General features: G+C 30.6%; 5 protein-coding genes across 5 annotated transcripts; 2 read left to right on the top strand and 3 right to left on the bottom strand.

Annotated features, from left to right (window-relative positions):
- Positions 1 to 349: 349 nt before the first annotated feature.
- LOC125068371 (cytochrome c oxidase assembly protein COX19) lies at positions 350 to 782 on the bottom strand. The gene has a single exon (XM_047677471.1). It carries the CDS (start codon positions 656 to 658, stop codon positions 407 to 409), a length of 252 nt encoding a protein of 83 aa, XP_047533427.1. The 5' UTR covers positions 659 to 782; the 3' UTR covers positions 350 to 406.
- Positions 783 to 1,276: 494 nt separating this feature from the next.
- On the top strand, positions 1,277 to 11,692 carry LOC125068500 (probable RNA-binding protein 19). Its single transcript, XM_047677676.1, has 15 exons — positions 1,277 to 1,460; positions 1,536 to 1,898; positions 2,395 to 2,637; positions 2,872 to 2,985; positions 3,509 to 3,689; positions 4,012 to 4,103; positions 4,712 to 4,817; positions 5,179 to 5,370; positions 6,563 to 6,724; positions 7,195 to 7,298; positions 7,376 to 7,879; positions 9,666 to 9,868; positions 10,691 to 10,807; positions 11,121 to 11,229; positions 11,461 to 11,692. The coding sequence occupies exons 1-15, from the start codon at positions 1,425 to 1,427 to the stop codon at positions 11,665 to 11,667; spliced, it is 2,733 nt and encodes a 910-aa protein (XP_047533632.1). The 5' UTR covers positions 1,277 to 1,424; the 3' UTR covers positions 11,668 to 11,692.
- Positions 11,693 to 11,846: 154 nt separating this feature from the next.
- Positions 11,847 to 15,276, bottom strand: LOC125068501 (transmembrane 9 superfamily member 3). Its single transcript, XM_047677677.1, has one exon. It carries the CDS (start codon positions 15,208 to 15,210, stop codon positions 13,483 to 13,485), a length of 1,728 nt encoding a protein of 575 aa, XP_047533633.1. The 5' UTR covers positions 15,211 to 15,276; the 3' UTR covers positions 11,847 to 13,482.
- A 282-nt stretch (positions 15,277 to 15,558) lies between these two features.
- LOC125068503 (notchless protein homolog 1) lies at positions 15,559 to 19,432 on the top strand. Its single transcript, XM_047677678.1, has 10 exons — positions 15,559 to 15,770; positions 15,846 to 16,003; positions 16,088 to 16,224; positions 16,548 to 16,722; positions 16,930 to 17,104; positions 17,246 to 17,390; positions 17,470 to 17,659; positions 18,439 to 18,602; positions 18,922 to 19,048; positions 19,324 to 19,432. The coding sequence occupies exons 1-10, from the start codon at positions 15,627 to 15,629 to the stop codon at positions 19,334 to 19,336; spliced, it is 1,428 nt and encodes a 475-aa protein (XP_047533634.1). The 5' UTR covers positions 15,559 to 15,626; the 3' UTR covers positions 19,337 to 19,432.
- LOC125068504 (something about silencing protein 10) lies at positions 19,360 to 22,024 on the bottom strand. Its single transcript, XM_047677679.1, has 2 exons — positions 21,764 to 22,024; positions 19,360 to 20,811 (listed from the first exon to the last, which is right to left on the bottom strand). The coding sequence occupies exons 1-2, from the start codon at positions 21,778 to 21,780 to the stop codon at positions 19,425 to 19,427; spliced, it is 1,404 nt and encodes a 467-aa protein (XP_047533635.1). The 5' UTR covers positions 21,781 to 22,024; the 3' UTR covers positions 19,360 to 19,424.
- Positions 22,025 to 22,398: the final 374 nt, after the last annotated feature.

The raw sequence follows: 22,398 nt of genomic DNA, 5'->3' as shown, positions 1-22,398 counted from the left end.
ACTGCATTAAAATGGCATAATTTTGAACTTTTTTTTTTTAATAAACCTTACAATTATAATACCAGTAATTTTTGTGTGTGTAGTGCTAATATTTCTAATAAATGAATACTGTTACATGATGATATTGTATTTTTAATTATGCAAATACAATTTAGCAATACAATATTCATAGTTATATATAAAAATAAACTATATAAACCAAAATGTGGTCATTATAGTTTAAAGAAAAGATTAATACTAAGAGGATTATGAAAAAAAATTGGTACCTATTCCAATTTAATTATTTTTGTGTGTGTTAATGATGAATAAAGATTGAATACTGAAAAGGCAATATAGTATTGAAAACATTTAATTGAAAACTAAACTTAACTATATTAATTATAAAATTATCTTTTCATTTCTTTTATTACAATTCACCTTCTTTAAAGCCAAGCTTAGTCCAGTCTTCCTTTGCCATTAGGTTATGTTCCATACGACAAGCGAGGTAATCTTTGGCCTCGTTTCGACACATAGAATTATTACTGTTATTACTAAATATACAGTTCATATACTTAACCATACTCTTCTTACAAATACCATCATGATCGAGTGGAAAACTGCCCTTTTCTGGCGGTGTTGGTATAAATTGTTTTTGCCCAAATGTCATTGCCGTCGACATTTTTAACACTGAAAACTATTATCCTTTCTAATTTTTAAATATATTACGTGTAACACCAAAATAAAAATCAATATGTAATAAAAGATAATACTTTAATGTATTTTGTTGACATTCCACAAATGACATAAATGAATCGGTGACATTAAATAAGTTTTGCCAACATCACAATTTAATATAACCTTTTGACAACAAGGGATCTATATTATAATGCCGGAATCACACTTAGGAATTTATTTTACAAAACGTTATTTAAGTTCTTTTAAGAAAACAGGCAATTTCACAAAATAAAAAAAAATTAAGTTGGACGCATTCTATTTATTGAGTTTTTAATAAAAGACCCTAAAGAAGATCCATTTAAAACAAATTCAATTCTCTAAATTATCCTTTTTTTTAGCTTTTATTTTGTAATATTAGGTTATGTTATATTACAGCCGTTAACTAGGTACAGTTTAATTTTATTATTTTTTATATATTTATACAAGAATAAACACAAAGTACTACATGATTATATAAATAGCCCTGCTTTTATGTCAACTTCACATTCTATCATTCTTTCAATGTCATATTTGTCAAATGTCAAATCGTTCACGTGTTATTGTTTTGATTATCGATATATTTTCAAATAGGTTAATCTTGTTCTATTACAATACAAATTAGTTTAGTTGTTCTATAGTATTGATAATAATACACGTTATAAAATAATTTAAATATTCGAAAGCATTTAAAACTATTTGTTATTTATGTCGATAACTTCAAGCTTTAGAAAATGTCTCGACTTATTGTTAAGAACTTACCAAACAAGGTATATAAATTTACTATTACGAAAATTTAATAGTCTGGTGAAATAATAATCGTTATTATAATAATTTTATCCAAGGTTACTGTAGAAAAGCTACGAGATATATTCGGTGAAAAGGGGGAAGTAACTGATGTGCAGTTAAAATATACTAAAGATGGCAAATTCAGGAACTTTGGCTTTGTGGGATACCGTACAGAAGAACAAGCTGCAGCGGCAAAAGAACATTTCAATGGTACATTTGTAAACAGCATGAAGATAAATGTTGAAGATTGTGCAAATTTAGGCGATGAGAAAAAGCCGAGGGCATGGAGCAAATATGCAACTGACAGCACAGCATATAAGAAACTTCACAAAAGTGATATTCCAGATGTGAAGCCAAAAAAGGATAAAATATCAAAAGCAGAAAAAAACAAAAACAAAATTAAAGAACTTCTAAAATTGGTATTATTATTGTTTTCATATAATATATTGTACTCAAATTCAAAACAATAGGTTTAACTGTTTAGGTAGAACTACAACTGAAATTTGCTCCTGGAATCTATGAAATCTTCTATGCAACTGCATAACAATAGTCTGCCATTATTATACTAATGTATGGTAGTCAGTCTACCATTTTGAAGATATGTCTATATTGCTCATTTATTACAAATATTTAAAAAATAATCATATTCATAAATTATATATTGAGTATTCAATAACTAACTAGGATCACAGTTAATGAAGGTTTTTTTTTTCATTGCAATGATAAAAACCACAAATACATTTGGTTGAGAATAATAGTAGTAAATACCTTGAGAAGACTCTTTGCTTTGTATATATTTATCTTTTTATAATGTCTAATATCTCAAAATCTTTTACTCAGCTAATTTGCATTTACAATACCCTATTTAGAATAACATGATATTTTAATAATCTTTCTATGTGTACTTTTTACCAGCACAAAGGAGATCCACTGTTCACAGAGTTCATAGAAGCTCATGTTAATGAGAAAACTGCTTGGATAAAAGATGCATTAGAGGAAACTAACAGGAGTGAGGAAGAAGATAGTGGAGTTGAAGATGAAAGCCCTGAGAAATCTGATAAAACGGTTAAAGAAGCAGAGACTAAAGAAACTGACAAAAAAGAAAATGTAACCATTAATAAAAAAAAAATTGCAGACACACATATAAGTGATTTAGAGGTAATTACAAAAAAACAACCTATATATCAGATATGTCTTTATAGTAACAGTATGTTAATAATATTTCTATTCATTAGAACAAAATGAAATTATAATTTTCCAACAAAATATCAAACCTAATAGAAAACACATATATATATATGAACAACACCCTCATTATCAAGCAAATATACCTTCATTAAGTTGGTCGTCATTTTTTTAGAATAATATATATATATTTCATTTTTGTTTCAGTATATGAAAGTACTAATGAAAAAAGTTGATGGTTACACAGAAATAAAAGAATCTAAACAAGAAGAGGAAGAAAAGCCTAAAAAAATTAGAAATAGACCTTTGTTGCATGTTAAAGTAAGTTTAACGAGATAACTAACAAAAAATTGACAATGACAATGCAGTTTTGTTTTTCATCAAAATCGGGTTAGAGACTCTTTTGAGTATTTTCCCCATAGTTTTGGATTTGGCAATTCACTCATTTATATAAGCATATAATGATTTTTATTTTCTATGTGCGTCAATCAGGCGAAAAATACTATACATATTGGTCTGACCAATCAAAGTGCAGTCTGAAGATCTTACCCCCTTATTCCAAATTTAAATTTTATTATGTGCTCAGCAAAGTATTAAAGTAGCAAAGCAATAATTTAATTGTACTGCAACACTTAATGAAATCAATTAAAATAGTTTATTTATATTTATGCTACTTATAATTTGCTAATAATTCAAACTCATTTATTTATACCATTTGAATCTTTGATCACATACAAAATGAGTAAATTTAAAAGATTGCTGTTTTCCAGCACACCCACTAGAAACAGGTGATATTATTTATAGGTCACCGTCAATATCTTATAAAAACTTTTTTCTGTTATAGGTTACAGGCTTACCATTCAAGTGTAAAAAAAAAGATATCAAAGAACTATTCAAGCCTCTAGTGCCATACTCGATAAGATTTCCTTTAGGTAAAGGAAGGAAAGTGGCTGGGTTCTGTTATGTGGGCTTTAGGACTGAAAAGGAATTTAACAAAGCACTTAATAAAGATAAACTTTTTATAGGTATGATAATTTTAATATTATATGCTACAGAATTTTATAGAAACTTAACCGAAATACCTGGTGTATTTCGGTTAAGTTTGAATTCACCATAATGAAATGAAACTCATATTCATAAACATAAACATAATTATTATGTCATGGATAAAATGTATTAATGTCTTCTCTTTCTTGCAGCTCACTTTCTCATCTAACTCTTTTGTATTTGTTAATCATAATGTAAACAATTGCATTATGCAATCATGCAATGTCCATTACATTTTTTTTAAACATTTAACCACTGTACCTGTTCAAGTTAACCAAGAAATGTATACTATTATTTAAGGTAAGCATCGTCTACATGTTTATAAATATGAAGATAAAGCTAAGCAAGCCGCTGAGGAAGAGGAACAAAAGAACATAAAGGAAAAACGTGAGGTATATATAAACATTTTTAGCTGTGGTATAATTTGCAAATAAATAAATTGTATCTTTGTTAACTTTCCTATTTAAGAAAGAAGTATTTAAGTCATACATAAATAAAAATATGTTGTAGAAGATTTTAAAAATTAAAGAAGCAATCGAATGATAAATATTGATTTGTTAATTGATCATGATACAAATAGTCGAATGCACAAGAGCTGAGTTGGGTCAGTGGATAGCACACGTCAACTAGTGCTAGTTCGGACCTGGGCAAAATTGTTTCCATATCGATTTTGAAAATCTTCAATGATATATGCATGAATATGAGCGTCTTCTACAGGCTAAATATTGACATTTTTATTAAACAGTATGAAAACTGAGCGTGCCAGTTTTCAACCTGCAATAATATTCAACTGTTTGACCACTAAAATAATTACAATAGGTATCATTCAGTATCGTCCACGGGTAAGATCCACGTCTACTATTCGCAAGCCCAGCTCGGCTCTTGCTGTAACAACAAATGAAAATCCAAAATTGATGTGCAAATGAATTAAGTGGTTGCTGTTAAAAGCGCATCAAGTGCTCTATAGTTATTAATTAGTTCTTTTATTTGTTTATACTAGAAAGACGGCAATGAAGAAACTATTGGCGAGAGTGGTAGCATTTTTGTGAGGAATTTACCGTATGTTGTATCTGAACAAGAAGTAACAAATTTGTTTGAAAAATATGGTTAGTATTTAACGTAAACTTATTTTATCACAGAGATAAAAATTAAAAATATGTCACAATACCATTATAATAATGCATCAACATGTTGTGGACCAATTATCTTGCTGGTAGGGCTTCGTGCAAGCCCGTTTGGGTAGGTACTACCCACTCATATATTCTACCGCCAAGCAGCAATACTTTCTATTGTTATGTACCGGTTGGAAGAGTGATTGAGCCCACGTTAACTTGGGGGCGCATTGGAGGTGCAAGTAATGATTAAAATTTCTTGCGCCAATGTCTATTGGCGGTGGTGATAAGGTGGTCTATTTGCCAGTTCATCTACCTATTTCATAAAAATAAACTCCTTTTATTTATTTTTCAGGTCCACTCACAGAAGTCAATATGCCTATAGATCCAGTGCTCCGTCAACCCAAAGGTTTCGCCACGGTCACGTTCGTGATGCCTGAGCATGCTGTAAAGGCATACACGGAGCTGGATGGTACGGCGTTCTGTGGAAGAATGCTACATTTGTTACCGGCCAAAGCCGAAAAACTAATCGATGAAGAGGACGATGGTGAGTTCCATCAGACCTAGACAATTTCTTTTAATACAAAGAATGTCGAAATATGTTCACCGATTATATATGACGAAGTGGCTTGTCTCAGCTTGTTTTTAAAAACATCGTGACGTCAGCATTGCTAACGTCACGATTGACTTGGTTTGGATTTCTATCCATCCTCGAAGGTACGAAATTAAATTAAATGCAGGAAATATTCTTCTTTGATTTATTCCAAGCTGAGCAGGTCCGATCGCTTCGACGGCTCGAACAAGCCTCCCGATACCGGCAGGTGCTCGGACTTTTATAACAAAATTGTGTGGGGGAACACTCAATATAGAACCTATTTATGGACGGTAAAATATTTCAGACTAATTTAACATCTCAGAAGTCACTGAATATTATTAATTTCATAATCAAGTTTTCAATCATTAAAATGTTCATTTGCGGATACGTGTTTTTCATAAAGACGTGGTTTCCGTCGACATATATATATTTTATAAAATCTTACTTCGAATTGATTCATCATATACATAATATATAAAAATCTCTACCTCGATATTGTAACCAACAAGCTATTATGTGGAATAAATCAAAACTATGAAATTGAACTTCCTTTACAATGTCGAACCACTTAGTAATATTATAAACAGCACGTAAATCCGTTGATCTCTTGCGCTCGTTTCATTTTTTAATTATACCGTATACTCATCACCAATCTACTTTAGCTTTAGTTAAGCTATATTATCATATTTAGGATTATAGTTTTTTTCAAAATCTTTGTTAGTACTGATAACAGTAATGAGCTCAATAACGGCACAATGTTAATTGTGCAGCAGATAGAGATGTTTAGTGTGCTTTATTTATCCTCATTCTTATAACCATTATTTCATTAACATTATGACGTCAAATATTTATACATTTATTGTAAGATTTGTAGTCACGGTATATTATGGAAATTTATAAGTATTTTTATTTGAGTATGAATTTAATTTAAGGATACATTACATTACATTAACAGCCTGTAAAGTTCCCACTGCTGGGCTAAGGCCTCCTCTCCCTTTGATGAGAAGGTTAGGAGCATATTCCACCACACGTTAATTAAGGATAAAGTGATGAAAATTGTTAGAAATAAATCAAAATTGTTTCTTTATTACATTTAAATATTGAAATTCAATTAATTGTAATTATAATAAATGATAATTTGCAGAAGGGCTGTCATTTAAAGAGAAGAAGGCAAAAAAATTGAAACAGCAAGCAAAGTCGTCGCATAACTGGAACGTGCTGTTCCTGGGAGCCAACGCCGTCGCCGACGTGGTCGCCGCCAACTACAATACCACTAAGGAGGTGTTGCTAAGCGATAGCAATAAAAGTGAGTGTGAACGATTCTGCCTAATTTCTTCACTATGATTAAAGAAACCTTGTTCCGACTTCACTATGGAGGTCATACTTAACTTAAAAATAAAGAAATTATATAGTTACAGTCTCGATAATAATTCAATATATTGCCCTACATGCATGTGATAAAAACGCGTAACAGTTCTTTGGGTGTACTTTTAATCAATCTTGAAAAAATATAAAATCATGTTAAATCTGATGATGATTTAACATGATTTTTATGATTTAACATATTTCTAGTTTGTATTGTATTACCCACAAGCTAAACAATATTATTGACATTTTAGGACTTAAAAATATCAATTTTATGTATTTGTTACATTCTTGTAGTGAAGCTTCTGAGGTGCAATTTATAGTTTTTACAAATGGAACTAAAATAATCTTGTAATAGCGACCTCAAAGTTTTTTCTACTACCAGTCAAATGAATCTTTATTAATTTTTAGATACAAGTGCGGCTGTTCGTCTCGCTCTAGGAGAGACACAACTGGTTGCCGAAACTAGGGCGTTCTTAGAATCCAATGGTGTTTATTTGGACGCCTTTAACAGAGTAAGATCTTACAAATTTTGCTCACCGTGTTTTGTTAATTTTGCATTTTTTTTTTAATAATCAAATACGTCTTTCAGCCAGCGAATAAAAGATCAAAAACATGTATATTAGTGAAAAATCTACCAGCGGGAACCGACAGAGAAGAAATTAAATCGTTATTCGTAAAACATGGTCAATTGTCACGCTTTGTAATGCCGAACCACGGTATCACCGCGCTTGTAGATTTTATAGAACCATTTGAAGCTAAAAAGGCTTTTACTAAGTTAGCATACTCTCAGTTCAAGTCAGCCCCTCTTTATTTGGAATGGGCACCAGAAAATATATTTGTTAAAAATGCTGAAAAATCAAAAGAACTTAGTGAAAAAGTCACCGACAGCGAAATAGTACGAGAGAAGAGTAGTAGTAGAATTGACGGAAACGAAAAGGTAACGTCAGAAGAAAAAGAAAAAAGCGTGAAACAAGAGAATGTTAAAGAAAATAGTATCGATGAAAATAACATCGAAGATGAAATACCCGAGAACGATACGACGCTTTTTGTGAAAAATCTTAATTTCAAAACCACAGAAGATAATTTAAAAGCGGTCAGTATTACTAATTTAATATTCTTTTTGATAGGATAATTTAACGCTCAGAGATCTCTCTATCTATATTCTACCAAATAAAAATCAAAACTTTGCATACCTTCTTTAAAATATGCTTTAGTTAGTAATAACTATGATAATTCAGCATAAAATTTTGTTATTTATTTGTGAAAAGTTAGTTAGTTAGTTCATTAATCCCTTTACTAAAAAAACATGGGGGCGAGAATAATAAACTTTTTAAAAGGCGGCTTGGACTGCCGCATAGAAGTTGATTTTATTCCTTGTAAGAAGTTAGCTAAATTTCGGAAATAATGATAATCTGTTGGAGCAAGGGCCGGGGAGCATGGTGGATGTCGCAGACATTCCATTGTAGATCATCTCACTTAGTGGTTGTTTGTTGTGCAGTGTGTGCATTGTCGTGAAGCAGCAGTGGCAGAGCGATTGACCAATCTCGGTTGTTTAGTAGCTAGTTCTTCCCTCATGGCTTGCAGTTGCTGACAATACATATCTGCCGTAATCGTTTGGCCAGATTTTAGAAAGCTAATCAATTTTCGTTTAGGGCAGGATTTGGCTGGGTGTCCAGGTTTCAGCCATTGAGACGAGCGCTTCCGACTATCGTACAGTATCCACTTTTCATCACAAGTAATGATTCGATTTAAAATACTTTCATTATTGTGTCTGGTGAACAAAATAACACAGCAGTCGACGCGTGTTTGCAAGTTCGATTTACCCAATTCATGAGGTACCTATCGTTTAAGTTTTTTTACTATCCCGATTTGCTTCAAGTGGATTTATACAGTTTTATCACTTACCCCGAAGTCTGCAGCTGTCTCTACAGTACTTTGTTATCATCCGCTTCCACAATAGCCTTTAATTCTTCATTTTCCACTTTGGTCTCCAGCCGTACACGGGATTGGTTCTGAAGGTCGAAATTTCCAGAACGAAAACTTTGAAACCAAAAACGTACCGCGCTATCTTTTGCAACACCAGCGCCGTACACATAATTAATCATTCGAGCTGTTTCTGCAGCACTGGTGCTACGGTAGAACTCGTACTCGTAAATATACCGATATTTCATGTTTTCCATTGTATAAGCGACGACAAAGAAAAAAATAATGAGCAGAAAATTAAATGAATGACTGTTTTCAAAACTCAAATGTACCAGCTATATGAATTTATAAATTTGAATTTGGAATTCTTAACCAAAGAAGAGATATTTCAGATCAACCTGAAATACCCCCCTGGTTTTGCAAGTGTCCATGGGCGGTGGTAATCACTTTCCTTCAGGTGGGCTCATTTGCCCCTTAACATAAAAAAAAAAAACAAAGTAGTCAGTACGACAAAACGCTAATTTCGAATGTAAGGACCTAATATTTGTGTCGGCCTGTTATTATCTCACTGCTTGGCAAAGGCGTCCTGTCCCTTTTAAGAAGGTTTGAAGTTTACAACCCAGCTTTCCTCACGGTGATTTTTTTCAACGCTGAGCATAATAATAATCGCTTAAAATCGGTCTTCTAGGGCCACCTCTGGAAAATTCGTATTTATTTAGAAATTAAAAATACATTGAATATCTAATAACAAACTTCTGATAAAGAGTAACGAACACCTTCATATTTTGAGTATGTCAACTTATTGGTATTAAATAAATCGTTCCAAGCTAAAATACCATGAAAATTAATTAATTTTAGATTACCAGGAAGTGTCTATCATATGCAGTTTTAAAACATTTGTCCATTCACTCATTAACACCACCAGTGAATTAATTCGATATAATACATTTTTATAGCATTTCTCATGCTGCGGAAAAGTTCACGGTGCTACAATAGCCAAGAAGAAAGACCCAAAAAATCCCGGACAATTGTTATCCATGGGTTACGGATTTATTCAATATATTAAAAAAGAACATACAAATAAAGCTTTGAAAGAACTACAAAGCTCAACTCTTGACGGTAAAACTTTGGAACTGAAACGATCCGAGAGAGGAAATACGTAAGTATAGTAAAGTCATTTATTCGTTTTTACCTTTCAAAGAATGATGAAAATTGTTTATTGTATTGTATATATGGATATTTGGTTAAAAAAATATTAAAGTATAATAATAATAACATATAATAATAATAAATATTGGACAACATCACATATATTTCTCTGATCCCAATGTAAGTAGGTAAAAGCACCTGTGCTATGGAAAATCAGAAGTAACGACGGTACCACAAACACCCAGACCCAAGACATAGAAAACTAATAAACTTTTTTTACATCGAATCGGCCGGGAATCGAGCCCGGGACCTCGGAGTGGCGTACCCATGAAAACCGGTGTACACACTACTTGACCACGGAGGTCGTCAACATAGTTTGAGCGGACGTGGATATAGTGCAAAATGAGACAGCATTTCGACATAATGAATTTATTTTCAAATTGTCACAAAATCATAAAATAATCGCAATCATAATAAGTCTATATTACAAACAATTAATGCGACATTATACATTCTATGTCGCTGACAGTGGTCATACTGAAATTGCCATCTACAGAGAAGTTATCCAATCCATAGGAGCGTAATCCTACCAAACTTCGATCTTAGCAGAAAAAATTAATAAGTTTTAGGGCTCGACCCTGGGTTCGGCCCAGGAAATCGGGATCAGCAACCTTATAAGCCAATTACTAGACTGACAAGGCAGGCAATATTAAATTTTCTGATGGTACTTGTGACTTATATTATTCTCTCATTATACGCGATTTTTGTCAGCGACAAACAACAAAATAATTATTTCATTCGAGGCCGGTTTTTTTAATGTTCCTTTTTTCAGCACGGAAGTGAAGTCATCTAAGAAAAGTGTTAAGGACACAGTACAAAATGGCACAAAAATTCTCGTTAGGAACGTGCCATTCCAAGCTAACAGAAATGAATTACATGAAATATTCAGGTAATCGTAGTTAATTCATTAGACTATACGAATAATCATATCTTGATAGTGTAAATAAATGTATTGATAACATTTAAAAGTATTATTGGATAACCTTGCGGTTTAACTCAAAAGATTTTATCATTATAATTTATCAATTCCGTTAAAAGTATCATATCTTGTACAGATCAAGAATAAATATTTTTATTTTACTGATATAATTATTAACATAACATAGTTTTGTTATCTTAATTGCAGGTCAAAATTTACACAAGAAATAAAACATGCACTACATTAGTTAGATATTTTTAATTTTATTATATTTATCTTACAGAGCGTTCGGAGAAATTAAAACATTGCGACTCCCTAAAAAGCTAACGGTTGGATCTGACCAACATAGAGGATTCGCTTTTGTCGACTACTATTCTAAAACGGATGCAAAGGTAATAAATGTCGGGCATTTGCAATTAAAATAAACAATTTAGTCTAGATAAAAACAGTCTAGTAATAATTTAAAAGACCAACATAAAACAAAAAAGTAATACTAAACGATAGGGTGTTATGATTGTACGAAACATCAGCCGTCTTTTTGTGTTTAATTGATTTAAGATGAGATAGTTGTGTTTGTAAACAATTTTATTAAGCTTTTAAATATGAAACAATTTTTTTTATAGTCTGCATTTGAAGCTCTCTGCCAATCAACTCATCTTTACGGAAGACGCTTAGTGTTGGAGTGGGCTGATCAAAGCGACGAGGCAGAAGATGTTGGCTTGTTAAGAAAAAGGACAGCAGAAGCGTTTAACGCGAGGGTTCCCGGAGGCAAAAAGTCAAGAAAAGGAGCAGTTGATGTTGAAACATTCGTTGAAACTGATGATAAATAATTGTTAAATATAGTTAATTTTATTATCTTAATTTAATCTTATTTGAATTTTGACACCCATACTTTTAGATCCTTTGTAAATATAAAATTAAACTGTTATTACATTAATATTTCAATAAACTTAAACAAATTTTAAATAATAATAAGATTAAAAACTTTGAAGAAAAATAAGAATTCAAGTATTGTTACGATCAACTTGATCGTGTGATAATTATTTATTCAATTCTTCAATTAACAAAATTAAAATAAAGCACAATACCAAATGCCGATATTTGGTTGTACAACGGGTGGCTGTTTTGCAAAAGAAGAGATAATGATCTCTTGCAGCCAAAATGTAGCCAGAAGAACAATTGGGAAACAGGTAAAATAAATAAATGTTTAATACATTTTAAAAATACATACATACATTCATAATACATATGCTTAACAATTATACTATAAATAATACAATCAGAATCATCCATATTCATGCTTACTTTATATAAGCACTTAATATACTTTTTTTATAATAATTTCTTGTGGCTAGTTGCTGGTATATAATATGTAGTTATGTTTGAGTTATTAATTCATTTTAAATCTAACATTCAAGATTGATTAAAAGAGTTAAGTGATGAATAAGCATAAATAACAAATTAAAAAAAAAAAGTGTTTATCCAAAAAATGTCCAAAAGATATATAATTCTAATTTTAACATTGATTTAGTAAAGGCCCAGTAGATTAATGCCTATATATAATTAGTTATGGCATACTATTCAACATACAATTATTTTTTATTTAGATCTATGATGTCCTAAATTTTAAATTCAGTGTTATTGCTTCAAGTAGATTATTGTTACAAAGTCAAGTACTCTAAATAAATAAGTTTCATGCAATTTTAATTACATATTTCCATTAACTGACTATTATAATTAAAAAAGCTCTTCTCATTGTAATAATTCCTGATACCATAGCATACTGTATCCGTAATTAGATATCATAATTTAAATATATTAATGAAACTGGGTTTATTTCATGTACATGTCAACTTTATTTGGGATAATAATCAATAAGATACATTAATGTTGGATGGCATACACAACTATAGATTCTTCCATCTTACCGCACAAATTAAATACAAAATAATGCATTATAAAGATTTGAGTTCAAACTCTATTTCTAGTAAATATTTACATAAGTAAAATTACTCTAGTTATTAATTACAAAATGATCACATACCTAGGATTATTATTCTAAAACTTTAACAACACTGAATTAGCAATGAACAGTAATAGCATTCTAGGTAGTGATTTTAGACTTTTATAAGCATGTAATAATGATAAAGATGAACACCATAAACACGATACATACGGCTAAATTTCTATATTAGGAATTTGATTAACTTTTATATTTACAAACTTATATGATAGAGTAGTATAAGGCATAATATGGAAAATTAACAAACTAAAACAATTAATAAGATAACTTTATGAAACAGTGTCTTTCCTTAATATTTCTTTATAGCATTTGTAATTCTTGTTGTAATTCTAGGAAATAATGAAAAAAAAACAAGGCTTACATTTATTTTAATCTCAAATAACTCATAACCACAACAATTAAGAGAGAATTGTTAATTGAAAAACATTTTTTTATTGTCCCAAAAACTACATTTGGAAACAATAAAAATGTCCAAGGAATGTGTTTGCCTTCAAACAGTATGGCTGTAATATATATTAATGGTTTCATTGAACCTTTTGTTGGTTATCACCACTTAGCCTAGCAGCACATTTTGACAAAACCACATGAGAATATAAATATTAATTTTGATAGTTTCTGATATTCAGTCAATTTTAACAGTTGAATATATTTTTCTAACAAATATACTTGTTCCTATATATCCAACTGTACCACAAATTATTCCCAAAGTCAAACTGAACAAAGCCATGTAGCCAAAGTAGAAAGTTGTTTGAAATAGCCCATACATTTTGGTTTTAAATATGAAATAGTAAAATGAATACAGATAAACATACAGTGCAGTACTACCAGCCGAAAGAAAACTTGTCCATTGCCAGCGATAATCTTCTGCATTCAACAGGAAGTAAGTACAAACAATTGTTACACATACAGTCACAATCATGAGAATTAAAAAGACCAATAACATGAAACCATATACATAATAAATTTTATATGCCCAAAATGATGTGAAGATAAAGTACATCTCAATGAATATGGAACCAAAGGGTAAAATACCACCCATTATGATTATTATAAAAGGTTCCATAAACCATTTTTTTTCTGGAATTGGTCTAGGGACAGCATTGATGCGGCAAGGATAGTCAGGCTGACCTGCCAGATTACGTCCAAGGACTGTTCCAACTAAGGTGAGAGGTAAGATCACAAAAGTGCAAATTGACATTACTGCAATCATACTACCAAAAGGTATGGCTCTCGATGCATGGTAGTACATAGCAATGAAATTTATAAAGAAAGCTGTACCACATACTAGTACAGGTAACAAAAATGCAGAGAGCAGCATCTGTTTGATCCATAATCTTCCACCCATTCTAGCATACAAAGACCCACCAAAGTAGCCATTGATAGGGGAAGTAGCAGCATATATGAAAATAGCCGTTGATAGCAAAGAACCTCTTTCAGTATAGAGCTCCCCAAAAATAGTAAAAATAATAACAGCTAATGTCACTACAGTAAGCTGATGTCCAACTCCCACAAGGGCAGAAAATAAGGCCAAATGTGGAACAGGCCTAAACACATCTCCGTGCACCTGCTTCCAACCATACTCATCACCTAAATCTTTTTCTAAGTCATCAAGATCATCATCTTTTGAGTACCTTGCATAATCTTTACGCAGTGTTCTCATAAGAATCATTGATACGAGACCTACTAAAAATATAACCATCATAAAACTGTTGAAGATACTAAACCAATGAATCCTGTGTTGAAAAAAGTTAGGATCCAGATATTTATCAAACCTGTCTTCAAATCTAATGTTGCTCTTCTTCCAATTAACTTCATAAGTGAAAGGAATTTTTGCATTAAGCACTAGTCGTTCTTTATTTTCGGCTGTGAGGTTCACTTCCACAATCCTATTTCCATTATATCCAATATCGAATTTTTTGTGGGTCCAAATGTAGTGATTATCACCATCTATTTCTCCAACAATACCCCATATTGGAAGGTCATCGACATACATTTGGTACCAGTAGTGATTTTTAACGGCATACACCAATGCTTTAAAGGACTGTTCGTCGAGTTCAATAGCACAAAATTGTTGCGCTGGTACATTATCTTTGAAGGTAATGTCTAAGCCACTTAGTTCTAATTCAACGCCTTGAAGAGCTTCTGATAATGTCTCATGGTAATGACCAATGGTTACTTTTGTGCCCGCACAGAAAGGAAGGGAAAAATATGCGTACGTTTCTTGGCGATTGTGGTATGGGCCTACGGTGTTCATCCATAGTACCACTTGTTCTCCATCCTTATATGTATGTGTATGCTCATCGCAGTAAGCAATATGCCACAAAATAAATAAAATGTATAGAATTTTCATTTTAAGTTGGCGGAATAGATGGTTTTATAAATAAAACGATAAACATAACACGTAAGTTATAAGCCGACGTCAGACATATAAATAAATGTTGCTATATTTCATTTTGTAACAATTAAAAATACGTCGCTTAAAATAAAATGTATAAGCACAAATTTTAAGAAAAAAAATACTTATTATAATAACTTATCATTAGTAATTAATAAATTATGATATAACATTCAGAAATATTAGTAATTAAATTTGTGTTTTTCAATCTTTAATAAAATACCGATTACACATTATTACAAATTATTTGTACATTGTATTCTGTGGTTTTTTGACACTTGACAGGTCTTCAAAATTTCCAATGTGTTTTTGACTTAAGCAAGCAATAAGCAGGTTATATTTACAAAAATAATTTTAAATAAGATTTTAAAATGGACATAAGCAATGACTTGCCTAGCTGTGTGCAAGCTAGGTTTAAATCAGATACTGGAGAAGAAACAGGCAGCCCATTGGATTTACCTTTAACCATAAATAAAGATCAACTTACACTTATTTGCAATGCATTGCTAAAAGAGGTTTGTTTTACAAATTGTTTAATTGTAAAGGATATTTTGAATAATAATAACCGAAAAATATATTAATTATTTTAGGAAGATAAACAATTTCTATTTTTCGTCAAAGATACTGAAATAACATCAACATTACACGAAGCCTTGGATCTTACTAAATTAAACTCTGAAGAAGTTGTAGATATTATATATCAACAACAAGCAGTATTTAAAGTTCGACCAGTAACACGTTGTACAAGGTTTTTATTCAAATAATAATAGTATACTTGTATTATAAAACTTTTTCAACAGATTTCCTTTAATCAATATAACATTATTTCTAGTTCTATACCTGGACATGCAGAGGCAGTTATATCAACGTGTTTTAGTCCATCAGGCAATAATTTAGCCAGTGGTTCTGGTGACACTACAGTTAGATTTTGGGATTTAAATACACAAACTCCACTACATGTATGCAAAGGTACACAGAGCTTGACATGGTTGTATTTGAATTAATTAATTGTGTCTTAATTATCTCACCATTAAAATATTATTTAACACTCTATCACAGTACTGAAAAGAAAAACTTAAAAATAACCAACAAAAGACAACTATGTATTAAAGAAATAAAACTATTTCCACTTAAAAAGAGGCAGACACAGTCATAAAATCTAAATTACAATCCACAATGATTATCATTTTTTATCCTGAATAATCTTATATATTAACTCAGTTTAGATTTACAGAAATACCACATTTAAATAAGTACCTAGCTACTGTAATAATAATAAAAAAATATTATAGGTCATACCAACTGGGTACTCTGCATAAGTTGGTCACCGGATGGCTCCAAGCTTGCATCAGCTTGTAAACAAGGTAGAATTATGCTGTGGGACCCAATAACAGGTAATCAAATTGGGAAGACTATGATGGGACATAAACAATGGGTTACAGCACTAACTTGGGAACCTTATATTAGGTAAATTTTGAACAAAGTAATTTAAGTCAGGTTTATTTATATTGTTGATCTAATTTTATTATTTAGATTTTAATAGAAACAAAACTTATATGAATTGTTTTCACACTTGGCTTATATTATTTATATTTATTTAAGAAATATAAAATATATAACATTTTTCATAATATGAAATTGTTACTCAACAAATAAATTTGTTTTTCACTTCAGAAACCCAGAATGTCGTAAATTGGCAAGTTCATCAAAAGATGGTGATGTTAGAATATGGGACACTGTAACTGGGCACACAGTTTTAAGTCTGACTGGACATTCCAAAGCAGTAACTTGTGTAAAATGGGGAGGGACAGGCCTCATTTATACATCATCTCAAGACAGAACTATTAAGGTAAATTTATATTACTGTATTCTGGTAAGATAAAATACTTTCTAACATTAAAAGTGAAAGTAAAACTCAGGGCCGGATTAACTATATAATTATTATATAAATTGAATTTAATTTGCTATGTTTTATTTATTTCATAATAAGGTCTGGAGAGCTGATGATGGAATACTATGTAGAACTTTAGAAGGTCATGCCCACTGGGTTAATACACTAGCTCTGAGTACAGATTATGTTCTTCGAACGGGTCCTTTTCATCCTATTCTAGATAGATTAGATTCTACGAATGATAGTAAGTTTAACCTTAGTTGTGTTTAATTTAAAATACTTTAGAAACTTAACTAGCAAAATTTAAAACAATTGTTTTCTAGGGACCATTTTACAACAATGTGCACTGCAAAGATATGAAGAAACATGTCATAAAGGTGAAGAGAGACTTGTGTCTGGCTCTGATGATTTTACACTGTTCCTGTGGCTACCTGAAAAAGAGAAAAGACCTCTGGCTAGAATGACTGGCCATCAGCAGCTCATTAATGATGTTAAATTTTCTCCAGACACAAGGTAATTTTATTATAGATAGTAATTATGTCAATAAATACATAATATAGAAATATTAAAAATCAATAAAATATCACAGAAACCAATCAAGTTTCTACCAATATCAATGTACATATGAGAAGACTTTTTGCTTCTCAGTAAGAGAATTAGTAATAGTTAAAATCAGAATTTAAAAAAATAATTAGAAAATCAACATTAAATACAAATAATGCATGAAATTATTTTGGTCATATTTAGTTTCTGTACAGGGCAAATCAAAATGAGCTTAATATAAATATGCTTTTTTATACTTAGTGTCCTAATATAACAAGACAAGAGTAATAATTTATATTGTACATGATTAATAAATTTAATTTGTACCTACTAGATTGATGAACCAAATTTCATGCAAGAGTGTGTGTATAATAATTTTTGAATTTTTTACTAACCCTCAATACAAAGCCATGCATTTGATAGGCCTTAGCAACAATATGGTCTATGTTAAATTTAAAAGATAATTTGCTATCAAGGTAAATGCCGAGGTTCTCTCAGTTCAGTAATGTGGTTAACAATTTCATGTTTTAGATAATACTAATGAGATATCAGTGCTTGTTAATGTGTGAAAAAAAGATTCTCAGTAGAATATTTGCATAAACTGTTGAGGCCTTTGTGTAACAACAAACAATCCGATAGCCCAGAGACCTTTCTAAAGTTTTTCATTTCATCTCCAAATAATAACCGAAAGGTGCTCAAAAATTACTTACAAATATCATTAAAAAAAATATTAATTAAATTACTTTCAGAATTATTGCTTCAGCATCGTTTGATAAATCTGTTAAATTATGGGAATCAACAACTGGCAAATTTATAACAACTTTAAGAGGACATGTGCAAGCCGTATACATGGTTGCATGGTCTGCAGATTCTAGACTTTTGTTAAGTTCCAGTGCAGATTCAACATTGAAAGGTAATACATGTCTTTATATTTACTAGGTGACTTTGTGCAAGCCTGTCTGGGTTAGTACCATCCACACATCAGATATTCTTTCGCCAAACACCAACCAGAACATAGCAATACGTATTGTGTTCCGGTTTGAAGAGTGAGTGGGCCAGTTTAACTACACGCACAAGGGACATTACATTGTTGATGTAAGGAATTGTTAATATTTCTTACAGCACAAATATCAATGGGTGGTGGAGACCCCCATACCTTCAGATGGCCCATTTATTTAATTTAACTATATTAAAAAGAAAACATTTACATTAATAATTTTTAAATTTTGCAGTTTGGAATTTGAAAACTAAAAAACTAGAATTAGATTTACCAGGCCATGCTGATGAGGTATATGCAGTAGATTGGTCTCCAGATGGATCATATGTTGCTTCAGGAGGAAAAGATAAAGTATTAAAGTTGTAAGTAAAACTGAGAGACTTTTATAATCTCATTTATGTGAACAATAAATTAGTTTTTAAAATTAACTATAAATGAGGTGAAAATGAAACTTGTCAGTTCAGAAATTATGGTAGTCATGAATGGTTAATTCATTATTAGTTAAATTTGTTTACAGAAACAAAGTTTTAATTATTAATATTTGTACATTCTTAACTTTTGATAATAACCATAAATATATATATGCTCAAAGAAAGAGCTACTACAACAGTGCCTAAAATTTGTTATTTTGTTACAGGTGGCAACACTGAGGAAATAAGAACCAATATTGTAATTAGTTATTTTATTATGAAGTTAAAGTTACATACATTTTTTGAATAATAAAAGATCAATCAAATTTTATTTTATTTTAATGCTCTTTTTAACATTAGCTTTAATGCCAGAAGGCTCTCCACCATACTTAGATATTTCTGTTCTTGGCTCCCTAACTGCACCCTTCCTCCTTATTTTAGCCTTCCTATATTTAAGCTTATGTTTAACTCTTGGATTTCTTTGTTCTTTCTTTCGGTATGGAGTCAAACCTTTATTCTTAGCAATCTGATAGGTGATTTCTCTTTTATCTCCAACTTCTTCTGTAATCTGATGATGATCTTTTGGTAATGATGGTGGATTATTCTGATCAATTTCTATTTCATCATTATCAGAGAAACCACTTTCTTCAGATTGACTAACATTTTTGTCTACATTTTCATTATTATTTGCAAAGAAGTCACTTCCTTCATAATCATTGTCATTATCAGATACTCCAGTATCTTCTGCATCATCTTTTTCAATAGCATTAATTAATTTAAGTTTTTTGATTGGGTACTCGTTCAACTGTTTCCGAGGCTTTCGTTTTTTAGTTTCATCTTTTTCTTTAATTACCTTTAATACTAAGTTATTTTCAACTGCATTCAATATTTTATCTATTTGTGGTTTTATTACTTCAATGTATATAGGTTCCATTTTTTGTAACATTTGTCTGTACTGATATAGTCTTTTTATAACTGGATGGTTTTGAATATTAATTTTTTGACTCTTTAATAATAAGTAAAAACTAATATTTGTGCAGTAATTCAAAATTAAATCATAATTTGTTTTAACAAATTTAGAAGCCGAGCAATTTGGTAACTTTCCACCTTTTACAAGTTCTAAAACAGGATGCAAGTCATCTTTTGCAACTGATAACTTTGATTTAAAATCATCAATAAGACCTAAAAATTCTGGACTCTCTTTTTCAAGTAGTTGAAGTTTTTGTCTCTTTGACATTAGACTTATATCACTTTTTATTGTTGTTTCTTTTTCATCATTTTTGGCCACCTGTTTATTAAAAAAATCTAGTGTAAAATCATCTTCTCCTAGTTGTTCAATTAATCTTTTTTGTATGGTTTTCGCTTCTTCCTCTTCCATCAGAGCATCTTCTTCATCATCACCAAATCCTCCATAATCTTGATCCACATAATCAGTAGAATAATAAGATCTTTTTTTCTTACCCCAAGCTTTAGAATCAGGTAAGTCATCATCTGATTTCTCTTGACCCTCTACATCGCTATCGGCTATCCCTAAATCAGTTTTGTCTTCCCCATCTTCATCTGATTCAGAAAATGCATATACCTCATCTTCACTGTCAGAATCTTGCCGTTTTCTTTTCCGTAATTTGTCCATTATTTGCTTTTCTGATGCAGAATATTCATTTTCAGAATCTGATGGTTCATAGTTGTCTTTTAGGTCATATTTGGACTTCAATCTGAAAGAAATGATTCATTCAATATATTTAAAACACTAATGAAAACATTCAAACTATATATGTGGTCCAGGAAACTAACATACTAAGTGCAAAAATGATATATTTTATCATTTTAATGATATGTGTACTGTCTATGCTCTTTCCATTCCACTTATCAATTTAAATATCATATCCTATATCTTATTTTAAAGTGTCTTAACTGACATGTATGTATGTGGACTCAAATAGGTAAATAGCAGTTATTACCCTTTGCAAAAATTACAATTATGATAAAAACATTATGTCATTGTGTTTTGCCAGTACTCAGCATTCATAATGGATCTAAGAGTTTCTATTATTTTTCATTATTTAGAAACATTTTTATTTAAAATATATTTACTTGATATTCTTATCAAGTAAGTTGGATGAACAATTTTTGTGGTATTAGTTTAATTGTCTACTTAGGTAGGAATATAGCCTATTCCAACCACAAGATGACAAAAGACAAAAAAATTGCATTTCAAATGCTTACAAACCTTTCTGAATCTGAAGTTTGGAAGGTAAAAAAGTAGACAATTAATAAAGATATATTAATCAAAAGCTGTTAACAGTGCACAATACAGAGCTAATAGAAAATTGCATGAAATACATACAATTTTTATTAGACTATTCCCATAAATGTTAAGTGATAATAATGATGTATTTTAATTGAACAAAAGTAATAAGTGCCATCCATTTTTTTAATGAAAAGGTCATCTTCATTTAAATTAGCGTGTAAAAGCTAATACAATGCGTACACATACCCCATTCAAAATGTCGAGTTTCTGAAGTTTAAAATGACATTCACAAAAACTGCTCTCCTGAACCATCACAAAACCTACATTTAGCGTGTTAATCTACTAGACCATCGATATTCAACATTTTAAAACGCATTTTTGTATACCTAATTTCAATTATACACCTAAACGTTTACCTTATATTTTCTGCCATGGTTATTTCTACTTCTTCAACGTAATATATAAAGCATGGAAGTTTGATTCATAGGTTATTCAAACATTACCCGTCTTATATATTCGAAGGTTTTTAAAGCTGCATTATATTTTACCAAAAATTTCAATTACGAATTAACAACGATATTAAAACTTTTTAGCTATTTTGATTTAGTGAATAATTTAACTGTTTTCATGCTTTGCTAAAGCAAATATTGAACTACATATATATAACTAGATGTATAAAAAATTGACATTTGAATAAATGACAGCTGACAAATTAGATATGCTTCCTTCTTGCAGAACTCATTTTTGATATCAAATAGGTATACAGTTTTTAGCAAGAAATTAAAAAATAAAGTAACAAAAAAATAATTAAAAGTCATAGGTCAGATAATACTGGTTTCAATAATGAAAGGTATAAATTGGTTGTAATTCTACACTTACTAAAATACTACGAAATAGATTAGCAATTGAAATTCTATATTGTAAATAAGTTGTTTATTTTATTTTCAATAAATAAATAAGAATTACATGAAATGTTTATCTTGATATTAAATAAAGAGAGGAAAGTAAGGTTGGTTAACTGTCAATGTCAGTCAGTTAGGCTTTTGGCTCT

This window comes from Vanessa atalanta, chromosome 13 (genome assembly GCF_905147765.1).
Source record: "Vanessa atalanta chromosome 13, ilVanAtal1.2, whole genome shotgun sequence".
NCBI lineage: Eukaryota > Metazoa > Arthropoda > Insecta > Lepidoptera > Nymphalidae > Vanessa > Vanessa atalanta.
The sequence above is the reverse complement of the archived record's forward strand: the minus strand, read 5'-3'. Positions and strand labels throughout refer to the sequence as shown.